The sequence below is a fragment of the Bidens hawaiensis genome, unplaced genomic scaffold (genome assembly GCF_021521415.1).
Source record: "Bidens hawaiensis isolate Kalapana, Puna unplaced genomic scaffold, B.hawaiensis_p1.1 tig00034589_1, whole genome shotgun sequence".
NCBI classification, from domain to species: Eukaryota; Viridiplantae; Streptophyta; class Magnoliopsida; order Asterales; family Asteraceae; genus Bidens; species Bidens hawaiensis.
The window spans coordinates 124,261-137,885 of NW_027505328.1; the positions used below are offsets into that span (position 1 = coordinate 124,261).

A 13,625-nucleotide genomic window follows, 5' to 3' on the forward strand; every position below is an offset into this window, starting at 1 on the left:
CAGATCTTTTTCCCATACCTCGTCAGGTACAGTACATAAGATCTTCCCGTATCGTACGGACTGGCTTATTTGGGCGGGAGTATTCCCCCTCCCACCCTTGTGCGGGATTGTTCCCGGCTTCGCTCATTCCTTCAGGTGACACTGAATGATTGAGAGCTAAGTGCCTTGTGCGTGTAGCCTTGCTGCGCGGGTGGCCTTCCCTAATGGCTTGTATCCGAGGCTGCGGGGACAGGCGGAGTCCTTTACCATTGGGAGGCATTTCCTGCGGGACCAGCTTGCATACTGCGCGTAAGGACGTCACGTCTCTGAGCATGGTTGGTCCTGCGGATCCAGTTGTTTTCTGCGCAGACGTCCCTGTTTAAGGTGAGTCTTGCGGGTCCAACTGGGCTCTGCTGGGACCTACCTCTTCATTATCCTTACTTTTTTTGTTTGGTTAGAAATTTAAATTGGTTTTTATATTGGAAACATTAAATCATTTTTACGTTTTTTTCTTATCTAGATTAAGGGAACCGTGTCTGTTTCATAGACTTGAAGCCGAAATGAACCATAGGGTTGTTGCCAGTTCGTAAAAACACATATTTTGACACAGGTCAAACCCGCACCGAATCAGTTTTAACCAGGTCAAAACCAACAAAACTGGTTCCAACCATGTAAAACCTCAAACCAACACATTTAAACCCCCTCAAACCTGATCATTTTACCTTTTAAAAACTGGTTTAAACACTAGGTGGTTGGGAAAATAACCCGGTTTGACTTTCTTTGACTTAAACAACCTAAAATAGTTTTAGCCCATAACTTCATTTAATCACCAAAATGGACCAACTGGGTTGAAACTCACTGGCAAACATAGCATATATAATCTGTTCAAATTAGTTGCATTGCTTAATTCTTTTAGTTTGCATCAGTACTTGTCTTACGGTTGATGATATCCCTTTTCGGACTTTTGACTGTCCAGGTTTTCAGCAACTGTGGTCCGGGGCGAGGTGGGAGAGTATGTTAAACAATTTTTGGGTTCGAGACGGAAGCAACATATTATTACACAAATAAATGGATAACGAAGTCCGGTACATCCCCGTGAAACCCATTTAAAGATGGTGGAATTTAAGATCCTGGAAGTTTTGACTTTTTTCTAAATCCATGGCAGTTTTGACCTTTTTCAGGTCAAATTTGGTTCGAAGCAATAGTTTACTTTTGTGATCAAAATGAACTAAGGTGATGCAACTTTACTGTTCGAGGTTCAGGCGACAAGTGGGAATGGCAGTGATGGTGGCGCGCAAAGCCTCACTGACCGAAACTTTTCAACAACAATTGCTGCATTGTTTTGGTATTAATATATGCTATATTTTTTAATCTTGTATGCACAATTCACAAAATTTGAACATATTATAGTTCGTTTCGTTTATTACTTTTTGTATTCGTCCCCACGTACCCGCCGCAACGCGCGGGCTCAATTGCTAGTGCATTATAAAACAATTTGGCGTCTCTTTGTCTCCTACTTCAAACGCCTAAATATTAATTGCTCAATCAAACTACACCGGACTTACAACGCCGGAGCATCCCAATGAATCGAAGGGTTTGACGTTTACAAACGACTTACAACGCCGGATGAATTGAAGGGTTTGACGGTTATAAACACCGACAGTTGGTTTACCCTATTATTGAAGTAACCACGGCTCCTGTCAGCCTTTAATAACCACGACTCATGCTTTCCCTCTATCAATTTCATCACCAGCCACAACCAAACCTCTGTCAACACTGATGAAGAATTGTACGGTTTATAACTCGAGATCGATGCCAGTTTTGACTTTCTTGTGATTATTGGCAATTATTTGTTGCTAACTCAAGTTTAATTGGTTCCCACTATCATCTAATTAGAGTTAAACTGACTTTTCCTTGAGTTGACAGGTTCTGAATTTACTTAATTCATTAAATGTGCATATCAATTTGATTGTCTTGCATTTGCAATCAAAGTTTTGAAGCTTTGAGCCATTTCAGTGGTGATGGATTCAATTCAAAGTGTTAGAAGGTTAGATGCCATCCATTTAATTAACCCACAAAGCATATAATTATGATGCTAAAAATGTTTAATTTTGTGAGTTTGTATTGATTATCAAATTGTGTATATCTTCTTTGAAGGTTGTGCACTCCATCCCGGCCATCGATCTGTAGCAATCCCCCTGCACACACATTCTCACGGTACACTTTTAATTTGTTATTTGAATCTATCAAGGTTTAATATTATTCCGAAACTAAAATTGATACACTGTATAGCGAACTCAATCAATCACTTATCGTGTGAAATGCACAACCTTCTTTCCTTCAAAGAAGGTATGCACAATTTGACGGTACGTGGGAAGGGGGGGGACAATGGTGGTGGAGGGGTGGCTAGGCCAAGGGATGGTGGCAGCGAGAAGATTTTTGTGTCTGTACGGTTATGGCCATTGAATGGGAGGAAATTGTTGTGATTGATGTGTTAATTACGAGTGTACTGATAATAACACAATTTTTTACAAAATGGAATCTCAGTATGCACAAGAGATTCATGTATCCATCTGCTCATACATTTGGTATGCCCTTATTTTTGTGTTCATTTCATATATTCATGATTTTACACTTTTATGTAGAAATTAGCATACCAGCTCAACAGAGTTAAAAATGAGTGTGTTGCGCAGGTTTCTTATATGATTTTACATGGTTCATGTAGGTTTATAGAACTATTAAAACCATTCCTTAATCATGAGAGAAAGGCTGACCAAAATTATTGCTTTATTCAAAGTTTGCTATAATTTATAACCTTGTTTGATTTGATAGAAAATTAGCAAAATATGTTAAAGCTTGTGAATTCACGGTTGTGCAACTTTATTGATTGTTTTTTGTTAATATCAAATACTTCTAGAGCGTGACATTTTATTCATCAGACATAAAAATTAGGTTTAATTGATGGTGCTTTAGGACACTCACACTCTCCTGTAAATTCTCATCTTAACATTGATGAAAAGTTTTTTTTTGGATGTTTAAATATTGACATCTTTTTTGTTGTGTGTGTGTCTTTATTGTCATAGACATTGTCTTTTACTAATGCACATTCACAACAGAGACACATTGACAATAATTTAGATCATGGCAGTGGACCATGTGTTGAATTTGCTTTATAAGTGAGCTCTATGATGATATGTCATGGTATGAAATTATAAGCATAATCTAGACTACAATTTAATGGAGAAGAACTTCATAATTTATTCATTGTTTTTCACAGGTACAAATATATGCCATGTAGGGGTAGGTGTGGAGAAAACAAATGCCCTTAATTATACCTTTACACAGAGGTATGAAATGTTTATAATTATGTTATTATAGCCATTTTTATAATAATTTTACATTGTTTTGTGTAATTGTAATTCTCAGGTGTTTCTTTGCTTTGTGAACCCAATAGTATGTACTCGGTTTCTATTGCATGATGAGTTCAACATACAAACAACACAATGCGCTAACTGAATCATTATAATTTTTTCATGAAACTTTGAAATCTTTATTTACTCTTTTTAAATTTTGATTAACTGGATTATGTATTCATAATTTAGGGTCAAACCTACGCCTATCATCTAATTCCTTTACCCAATAATACGGTAGCATTTACTATGACATTTAGCTTTTAAGATTATTGTACCAACACATACCCTTTGCCTTTAAGTGATTACAAGAGTCTTTGCACATGATTATTTAAACCGATGTAATCACTTTTAACATATGCATCCAAACGCTAAGCTTTTATGTTATGGTTTTCAATGCTTTTCAGGTGGCGAAACCGGGGTTGGTTAAGAAGGAAGCCACATCAGAAATGTTCGGTTTTGGCCCCGTTTCAGCCGTTTTTTGGTCATTAGTTAAACGGCTTTGGCTTATCGATTGCTGTCAACTCTATATCTCCATGGACTGTAATCAGTGTTTATTAAAATTCATGGTAGCTAAGTCCTTGGTTTTTTATTATTTTTCTGGGGATATTTTATAGGCTAAAGTCAAGAACCCTATTAAATTTTATGCAAGTTCTTATCTAACACATTTGGATAGGAGGCTAAACCTTTCACCTTTTCCAAAAAGTGTTAGAAGGTTTTGTCTCTTGTGCCTGTTAGGATGGCTGCAACAAATCCTGTACTTTCAGAAGTGGGGGGGATTGCTGCAACTCCATGTTTTTTTTAATGCAATTTGTTGCCATGTACTAAGATGTTAGTGTTTTACCGGTCCTAGGTCAAACCAAAACGACCTATTAAGCACTATGTCTTTTTGTTCTTTTGTTTTCGTTTTAATCTGTTGGATCTAATAGGAAGTTTTTCAGTGTAGTCTTTCTTTTGTTGTTGTAACTACTAAATATCCTTTTATTTATCTTGTCGCAAAACTCTTATTATTAATGAGAAATGTTAGTTAAGTTTTCATTTGCAGTTGATTTTCTACAGCTTTGAAAGTATTTAAAGAGCCCGCAATTGGTAACTGGCTTGTGGAACATCTGAAATAGTTAACTTAGAGTTTTTTACCATGAAATTTCGCATGTTGTAGTTGGGTGATGGACTTGTTTTATAGTTTTTAAGTCTTGCATCTTCTTTGCTATTTCCATTTTCATGTGTCATTCTTTTTGAGATCTTATACTTTGGGTTTTGCATCGTTCAAAACTTAAAAATGCAGGAAAATTTCCCCACCTTACCACTTAAACGACCAGCAATGGTTTTTTTTTTGTGAAAGCCGCGTACAACCAGGTGATGTTTGCCACGGATGCTACATTACACGGATCCACTCTGGTTGTTTTCTGATGTTGTATTTGTTACAGATGCCACATTATGTAACCCTTCTGGTCCATTTTATAATGTTTGTGTTTGGACGAATGCCCACGAACGAAAAAAATGTGTGGGTTACTTCAAGTTGTAAACTTTTTTCTCTCTTTTTTCTTTTAGTTTGTAAGTTCTTATATATTAAAAATTGTGAAGTTTTAAAGTTATGCACTTGGTATTAATATTTTTCATTTGTCTTTTTTTAATCTTATAAGCGTGAACCAATTACACTTCAATTCATTTATAATAACAAAATTGAATCTAATATCAGTTGGGACACCCGCCGCAACGCGCGGGCTCTTCTACAAGTAAAGCCTTAACTATATTAGCATTTATATATATTAACGAATGGGTTTAAAATTTTGGTTATTACACCAACTCGGCTCTTTTGTTCTATTCTTTCTTCTTCGGTCGTTCACACTTGTCGTTCTCCCAGTACTTACTCTTGCCTTTCTCACGATCATGGTTTTGATTTTTATTGAGCCAATGCTTCTCCTTTCTTCCGACATACAAGACTTTAGCATCAGTTTTAATCGACACACCTGCTAACTGTTTTGCTAAGGTTTCTTGTCCGGCATGGATATTTTCAAACTCGGTTATACTCGGTTGGATCGCCCACCCTTGAATAGTGGTAACGAAGCTACGATACTCCGGCCTTAAACCGTGGATGAGTATTCGCTTCATACGAGCATGGCTAACCTGAGACTATGGATCGAGTTCTCCAATCTCATGACGTAGATTCGTCACTTTGCAAAAAATATTGTGTGATCAGAAGATCTCATTGGGAATCCGTCATCAACTCATCTTCGACTAGTTGTAATTGAGCATCGTTCTTCTTCGTGAATAAGGTCTCTAGCGTATCCCATGCTTGCGTTGAGTATTCGAGATCTTGAATGTGATCAAGAACATCATTATCAACCGTTGTCTTGATGATAAACATCGCTTGACCCGCTTTCACCTGCCATTTCCTGATACCGTCGTTATTATCGTTCGCGGGTTGTCTCGTCTCGGTACCGTTCGTTACCTGCCAAAGATCTTGACCTTGAAGATACGATTTGATGCATGTCGACCATTGTTTATAATTGCTCGGGTTCAATTTCTTGAGTCCTCCAACGACATGTAATTCTGCCATTGTTCTGGTTTTCTTGACTAACAAAGATTAACCAACAAATATAAAAACCTTTTTGTTACACGCAACTTTCTGCCATCCTTCCTGTTATGAACAACTAATACCGGTTGCAAGAACGCGGTTGTAGCTTTTAATGCCACGAAACAATCACAATTGCAAACAAAAATTATTCACAACTTCAACATATAATAATTTTATGGCAGCACATAGGCAAATATCACAAAAGTCACTTTTGGAATTTGACTTTTCTATTGATCACAAATCCGTAGATGGGTGATGCAAATTTAGAATTGCAAACTTAACTTGATAATTGCAATTGCATATACTTGTGACGGTGGACAATATTATTTTCAACACCACCTCCGCTCGATTGAACAAACCAACTTCACGGACTGACCTTTACTCGCTTCCGGAAACGCATCAAAATTCAAGTAGCCTCTGGTCTTCTCCTTGTAGCGATCTTAAATCGTATCTTGTATGCGATCGATTTTTGTGCTTCTTATGCCTTTGATTGGAAACTACTATCGCAATCAAGAATTGCCGCCGGTCGAAAACAAGAACCCGGATCATTAGGCTCTGATACCACTTGTTAAACCTTAGACAAGTGAATCAAGAACACTAAATCCGATATTGAATAAAATGTTTATGCTAATCTTTTTATTAATAATAAATAAGAACATAATTCATACTACTAACTAAAAATAAAATTTTGATGGGTTTATATAACACTCATAATTCAACTCCTATTCAAACTAGGAAACATAATCAAACTAGACTTCTAATTTATTTAATAATAAATAAAAGATAATTTTGACACCAAGTTATTCAACTTGGTCCATGAGCTTTAGATCTTCACAAGAGTACGATTAACCTCTAGATTTGAAATCACTGCTTATATACCAAGTATTGGCCATAAGGGTAAGGATCCTAAGAGAATCATTGGCAATTTGAGAACTTTGAGAACTATTTTGGACCACTTAAAAAAACCTCTAAAAAATATTTAAAAAATTATAAAAAAAAGAACGAAAATTTTAAATAATAAAAAAACCAAAATTCTTATATTTCATTCAGGTTTCGTTAAAAAAAACGATTTTTTTTCTTTTTAATTTGTATTATACCTATACACATATGTATACTTGCATTTAATCTCTAGTTACGTAATGTACATATATGTGCATTATCATTTACCTTAAATTATACATATGTGTATAGGAAAAAACATGCGTATACATATTATACATATATGTATAATTTAGCTAAATAGAGAATTTTTTTTTTAGAAACCGAGATGATAAATAAGAACTTTGATTTTTTTTACTTTTTTTATTTTTGTGTTTTTTTTTGTTTTATGATTTTTTTTTATTTTTGGGTTTTTTTGTGGTCCAAAAATGGTTCTCGTAATTTTCAATTCTCAAAAAATTCTCACATGATCCTGATCCTTGGCCATAATTGACCACCCCTTGAGATTTTCTGTGCCACCCTTATACTTTTCATATTAACCATTCGGGTTTTTTAAATTGGTGTTGCTCTAAGTTTTACGATCCATACACTCACTATGGATGATGCATGATAGGAAGGGACGTGGGGTTGTTATTATTATTATTATTTGAAATGGCCTAACGTCCCTGTAAACAATTGTCAATGTTAACTCAAAGGACTATCGAAAGCAAGCAAATGCAAAGTTTAACCCAATTATATAAACCAAAGTTATAATTCAATTTTGTAATACTTTCAAAGTAAGACTAAAAATTGTAACACTTTTTAGCAATATAGAGTTAAAAGAAACTGCCATCAAATCTAATAATTTAATTTCGCACATAGGTTTGATAGGCAAGAGTTGAGGTTTCACTTTCCAAACATTCGGATATAGTAAGTCTATGGAGATGATAGACTTGCACCTACAAATATAGTCCGTGTGTCAGTGTCTGAGAATCCTTCCTCACCTTAAAATTAAAAAGCCAGCCTTCATTCAATTCCTTCCAAAATTGGTCATGGATCATGACACTTCTCCTTCCTTCCAACTTCTCACTTATTATTACACTTACACCTTCAATGTCCTCTGTGTCCAGTCTGCTATGTGCACACCCTATTCACTTATTTCTCTGTTCAATCACTGCAATTCAGGTACCCGAAACTCCCACCATATGATCTTCGTATTAATCGTTTAGTCATATGCTGTTAATACTTTGTTGCTTTTAGGATTAACTTTTGGAAATTATAGGGGTTGTCACTTGTTTTACATAATCTTTGTTCATTGCTTCATGAGGATGTGACAAAATTTTCATTTAATCATGCTTTTCTAGATTATGCTTATTGTTTACTTGTGCTAATTGCTCCATGGAGTGTGCTAAAGTTATACTTGATAACCTTTATTGATTTTAGGATTGGTCATGCTAACTACTTCATGTGGGCATGCCAAAATCTTGTTATAATCTTGTTTTCTTGATAATCTTTGTCGGTTATTTGGGTACTTTTTGTTAATTTGTGTGTGTGTGTGGGGGGGGGGGATATGTTTTATAAGTTCTTGATTTTATTGATAATGTAAATGATGGTGTTGTGCTAGATTTTCATATCATTTGATCGGCACGAATGGGTGTTTGTGATTGGTTTAAGAGGAGACACAACAATAAGAAAAAGAAGGAAAACATGCCTCAAAAGTTTGAGGTAATGATTTACTAATATATGCTCTTATTTGCATTTTTATTTAAAGGTTACATTACATAAATTGACTGCTAATACTCAAAAGTGGTCCGGTTGACCTCAAAAGTCAAAACAGGATCCCGTCGATTCAAAAGTTGCAAAGGTAACCGCTCCTACTGTGAACAAACCAAAGTTTCTTACTTCTAACAGAGAATATGCCGCCACCCGAATCCAAACTACGTTTCGAGCATATAAGGTATAATATGTTCATGTTTCACCTTTCCGTTTCATGGGTCCCATTTACTTGAGATGTAGATGGGACCCACCAAACGTAGGCGATTTCTAACGGTGTGTTAAAAGTAAAAATTCTTGATGATACTTTTGTTTTGTTTATGAACAATTGGCAGGCAAAAAAAACACTAAGTTATCTCAAACAGGTTTCAAGATTTCAGGAACTGACCAAAATGGTGGATGCTCTTACAAAGCAAGCTTCACCGGCTCTTGAAAGATTACACTTTTGGAGCAAAATTCAGGCGGAAATTAGTGGCCGACGCCTCTGCAAGGTGGCAGAGGGACGGATGAAGCAAGTGAAGCTTCAAGATCGGATGAGAGTTGCATCCAAAATTCAAAAACTTGAGGTATTGAACTATTGATTATATATATTAGATTTTGAACCCGTGTATTACACCGGATTTGTCAAATAAAAAAAATAAGTTTTGTTATTTGAAATAAATGAACAAAATTAAAGGTATGAAATGTATGCACAAACAATGAGAAGACTGTAACCTCAAATTTATAAATTAATAAAATCCTTTTATATGCAATATTTGTTGTTTTATCACAAGTATTCGAATCGTCATCCAATATAAACAAATTTTAACCATGTCTGCTAGTTACGTGAATAATGCAACATATAATGTTCATGAAAAAAAAACTGGACCTCAAAAGAACAAAACAACCTTAAAAAGATTGTTCGTTACTATTTTCTACTTCTTTTTCATATTTTTACTTGTTTAATCTTCAATCAATATGTTAACTTTAATTTCGTGACTATTTTATAACTCAATTGTCAAAATGGTTTTAGCCCATAACCCATTAATAGATAGTATGAATGGGATGAAATATTAGAAGATTAGAGTGAAAAATCGACTATTTTATAACTCAATTGTCAAAATGATTTTAACCCATGATCTATGAATAGCATGGATTAAGGTGAATAGATATTAGAAATTAGGATTTAATGTGATTATGACACATCATCTTTATTTTTATTTATTAGTAGAATAAGATAAGATAAGATAGTTACAACCCTATAGAATGAGATCTTTTAAACTATAAAACATTGTCACAGAGGAAATGGTGGAGCGGTCCCGTGATAAAGGAGGAAAACGGATTGAAGGTGCAGCAAATAGAGAAAGCAACGAACAACCATGAACGGGCTTTAGCGTATGCATTCTCTCATCAAGTACGCTACATACGCACAATATTTTACATAATCTTTTTTAAAATTTGTGCATTTAAGATTGATGTGATTGAAAATGTTATTGTGATTGTAATGGTTTTTTTTGTGAAGTGGAGGCCAAATTCGACAAGATGTTTTGGTCAAGCTTACTATGATTTAAGCGAAGAAAGTTGGGGTTGGAACTGGACCGAGCCACGGATTGTGGTTTATAAATTGGAGGGTCATGTTGTGATCCGACCCATCATCTCTCCGCGGGCCAGAGTACGAGAAAAACTAAGAGTAGACGTCTTGAGTAACAAGTCAAAACGGGTTGGTTTTCGTAAATAAAAATACCAAAAAGAGGAAAACAAAAAACAATATCATGATAATTTTGCAAAGTTTGACAGTCTGTCAAAATTTTGGCAATTTTTTCATGTTTTGTTTTTTAAATTTACAAAATATGGTTTGTTTCAAATGGAAAATCAAAAAGAATGGTTCCCGGAAATCAAATAATTTATTATTTAATGTGTACACATAGTGGGCATTGGTTGATTTATGCTTTTATTTAATCAAGTTTGATGGTCGATGTAATGCATATTTCAGAAATTTTTGCTAAATTTTGTGTATGATAAATTTAATCACTTTGGTTTTAAAATTATAATATTAATATCTAAATAATAATTATATGATCTATCATTTGAGTATTGCCTTCTTGTATTAAAATGACTCGAAAATCGAAATAATTCATAGGTAGCCCACGTAATTTATTTGCAAAAACCGGGCCCTGGTAATGAACATACTCAACCAAGTAATTTATGTGCTCTTAGAGCTAATAAGATTAAAAACGCATTACCTCGAAATTTTGAATACATGAAGATGCACAACAGCCGGTACGTGTTACTCGCATCTTAAGAGAAAATTCAAAATATATGTTTAATAGAATTACTTGTTACATGAGTCTTTTCCAATGTAGATTTATTTATGAAGACTATTTTTAATATTTTGTTGATTAGTTCGTTTCCCTAATTATCTCTTTTTTTAGTTTGTTATTTTAAACTATTAATAGGGTTGAACTCTTATGTTTGTTTAGTTGAGTTTTTGATTAAGTTTATTATTATAAGCAGTGGCGAAGCTTGGGCTTCGCCACGATGGTGATCGAAATCACGGACCCAAAAATTTTTGGGTCGACAATTAGGTTCGTGTCGGTGGTTCGGGTCATGTCGGTGGTTCGGTTCGGTGGTTCGTTCGGGTTGGTGGTTCGATTCGGGTCGGATCAAGCAATATGACATCTATATATCTAATTTTTTTCATTCATTTAAAAACGATTGTTCTTACAATTAAAAAAACTAAACCTAAAATATTCATAATAATACGAGAGCCGAGAGGTGGGGTGAGTACCTTAGAATAAGAATTACAAAGCAGCTCGGCAACCTTTAAAATTAACCGGCTCACTAGTTGAAGCTCTGTGGCGTTTACTCGTTTGTTCATCATCTTTTTTTCGAAAAAAGAAAAAATTGTATCTTGCTTTTTCATGATTTACCTAAATAAGAAGATTCAATAGGGTAAGTTAGAGTAAAATTTCACCATACAATATCAATTACAAGCATAGGACAACTTTGTAGAATAGTAATTAAGTTTCAAATTTGTTCCAATTAAGTCACTCATATTTTATTTTGTTTCAATTAGGTCACTTAACTTTTAATTTTGTTTTAATTAGGTCACTCAACTTTCAATGTATCTTTCAAATTTAGCTTAATTAGGTCACTCAACTATCTTTTTTACCTTCATATTATATGTTTATAAACAACTTAAACGACATTAAAACCAACGCTTTTTTATTTTTTATCATTAAATGTATTACTTACGATAATATAGTAGTTGTTCTTCTCGTTTTACAACACAAATTGAAATTTAAGTGACCTAATCGAGACAAATTGAAAATTGAGTGACTTTATTGGGACAAAACAAACTATGAGTGACTTAATTGGAACAAACTTGAAAGTTGGTTACTATTCTATAGTGTTTTCCTTTGACTAATTTCCCCAAATCCCAATTCACAATTACAAACCCTAATTTTATAATCCTTGAACTATGTTTAACAGCACAAAGGTAGAGAAAATAAACTATTACCTTGCGGTGGACCGGCGACCGTGGACGAGCCACGAGCGACGGACGGCGGTGGAGCGGTGGGCTGGTGGCGAACTCAGAAGGCAGAAGGCAGGCAGAAGAGAAGAAGCCAAGCAGCAGGGCGATTGTTTTTTAAAAATTCACATTTCATTTTTTTTAAGTTATGTTATGTAACAATTTACAACAAGCCCCTCCAAATTTGAATTCTATTAAAAACTAAGTTTTTTACAATTTTTATAACTTTTGTTTATAAAAACCGTGAGGTTTTATAAACAAAAATCAAACGATAGGGTATTATATTTAAAAAAAAAAATTTGTGGTGACCGGTGGCTTTTTGGAAAAATAAATTGGCAGTAACCGCGCTTAATACCTATAAAAAATTTCGAAAAAAATCACGAAATTTACCCTATTAACGGAGAAAACGGCAGTGACAGGGGCCACCCCCGGTCCCTTCATAGCTTCGCCCCTGATTATAAGAACATTGTTCTTGGAACCTATGGTTCGATTTTATCGTCTTTGTTAATCATGAGTCTCTCGAGCCATTGATCGCTTCCGAAACTACATCATTTTCTATTCTAAAGAAGCTTAGATAAAGATGTAAACAGAGATACCTTAGAATGAGAGTTTTTTGGTTAGTATAAAGCCATAGGTATGGTAACCCTTGCCCTTTACGGAGTTGACGTGTGCATGCGGTGCCACATGGAACACCACGTCGCACATGGTGACTGCGGTAGTCGGTGGCGGACTCAGGATTTTTGTTCAAGGGGTCTCATTTTTTCGATGTTCAAATTTTTCGGGTCGGTCATTGTTCGGGACGAGACGAGGTCTCATTTAAGTGTTTTGTTAAGTTGTGATAACTATTTAGCTTACCTACATGAGCAACTAATCTCTCTTTTTTGTTTCAACCATGATGTTCATCGGTCACAAACGCGTCTTTTTAACCAATTTTCTTGAAGTAACAAATCAAGAAAAATACTTTATCCGTCTTTACACTATACTCTTAACCAATAATTAAAGCCATTAAACCAATTGAGATTAAATGGTCTTAATCTACCACCAATATCTCGCTTTGGATAATCATGACCTCGTGGTTGACATACATCTCTACTCAAATATGGATGTCTAATCTCTTTGGTTAGCATGATAAGATAAAATTGGTTTCCGTTTGAAGGGATCCTATAAAAGGTCTTCCAGATCAGTTTTCTTTGGAGTATTATTTGAAGAAAATGAGGACTCAAACTTTTAAGTTGACAATCAAAATTTATTTGTTAATAAAATTAATGTTTTGTGTTTGGCCGTTATAGCTACCAGACACCGTTTTAAGGAGTAAAATTTGTTCTTTTATTGTTCCATAATGATGCATAAACCACCTCAAACCGTTTTTGATCTAAACTGTGTGGTTAAGAAGATTTATTATGTTTTTACATATTTAACTGTAACTTCTTAGAAATTATCATGTAATTTACTTGTT

General features: G+C 34.7%; 1 protein-coding gene across 1 annotated transcript; it reads left to right on the forward strand.

Annotated features, from left to right (window-relative positions):
• Positions 1 to 8,484: 8,484 nt before the first annotated feature.
• LOC143612434 (protein IQ-DOMAIN 10-like) lies at positions 8,485 to 11,783 on the forward strand. The gene is made up of 6 exons (XM_077086421.1): positions 8,485 to 8,610; positions 8,714 to 8,842; positions 8,994 to 9,224; positions 9,938 to 10,051; positions 10,160 to 10,309; positions 11,745 to 11,783. The coding sequence occupies exons 1-6, from the start codon at positions 8,536 to 8,538 to the stop codon at positions 11,781 to 11,783; spliced, it is 738 nt and encodes a 245-aa protein (XP_076942536.1). The 5' UTR covers positions 8,485 to 8,535.
• The last annotated feature ends 1,842 nt before the right edge of the window (positions 11,784 to 13,625 follow it).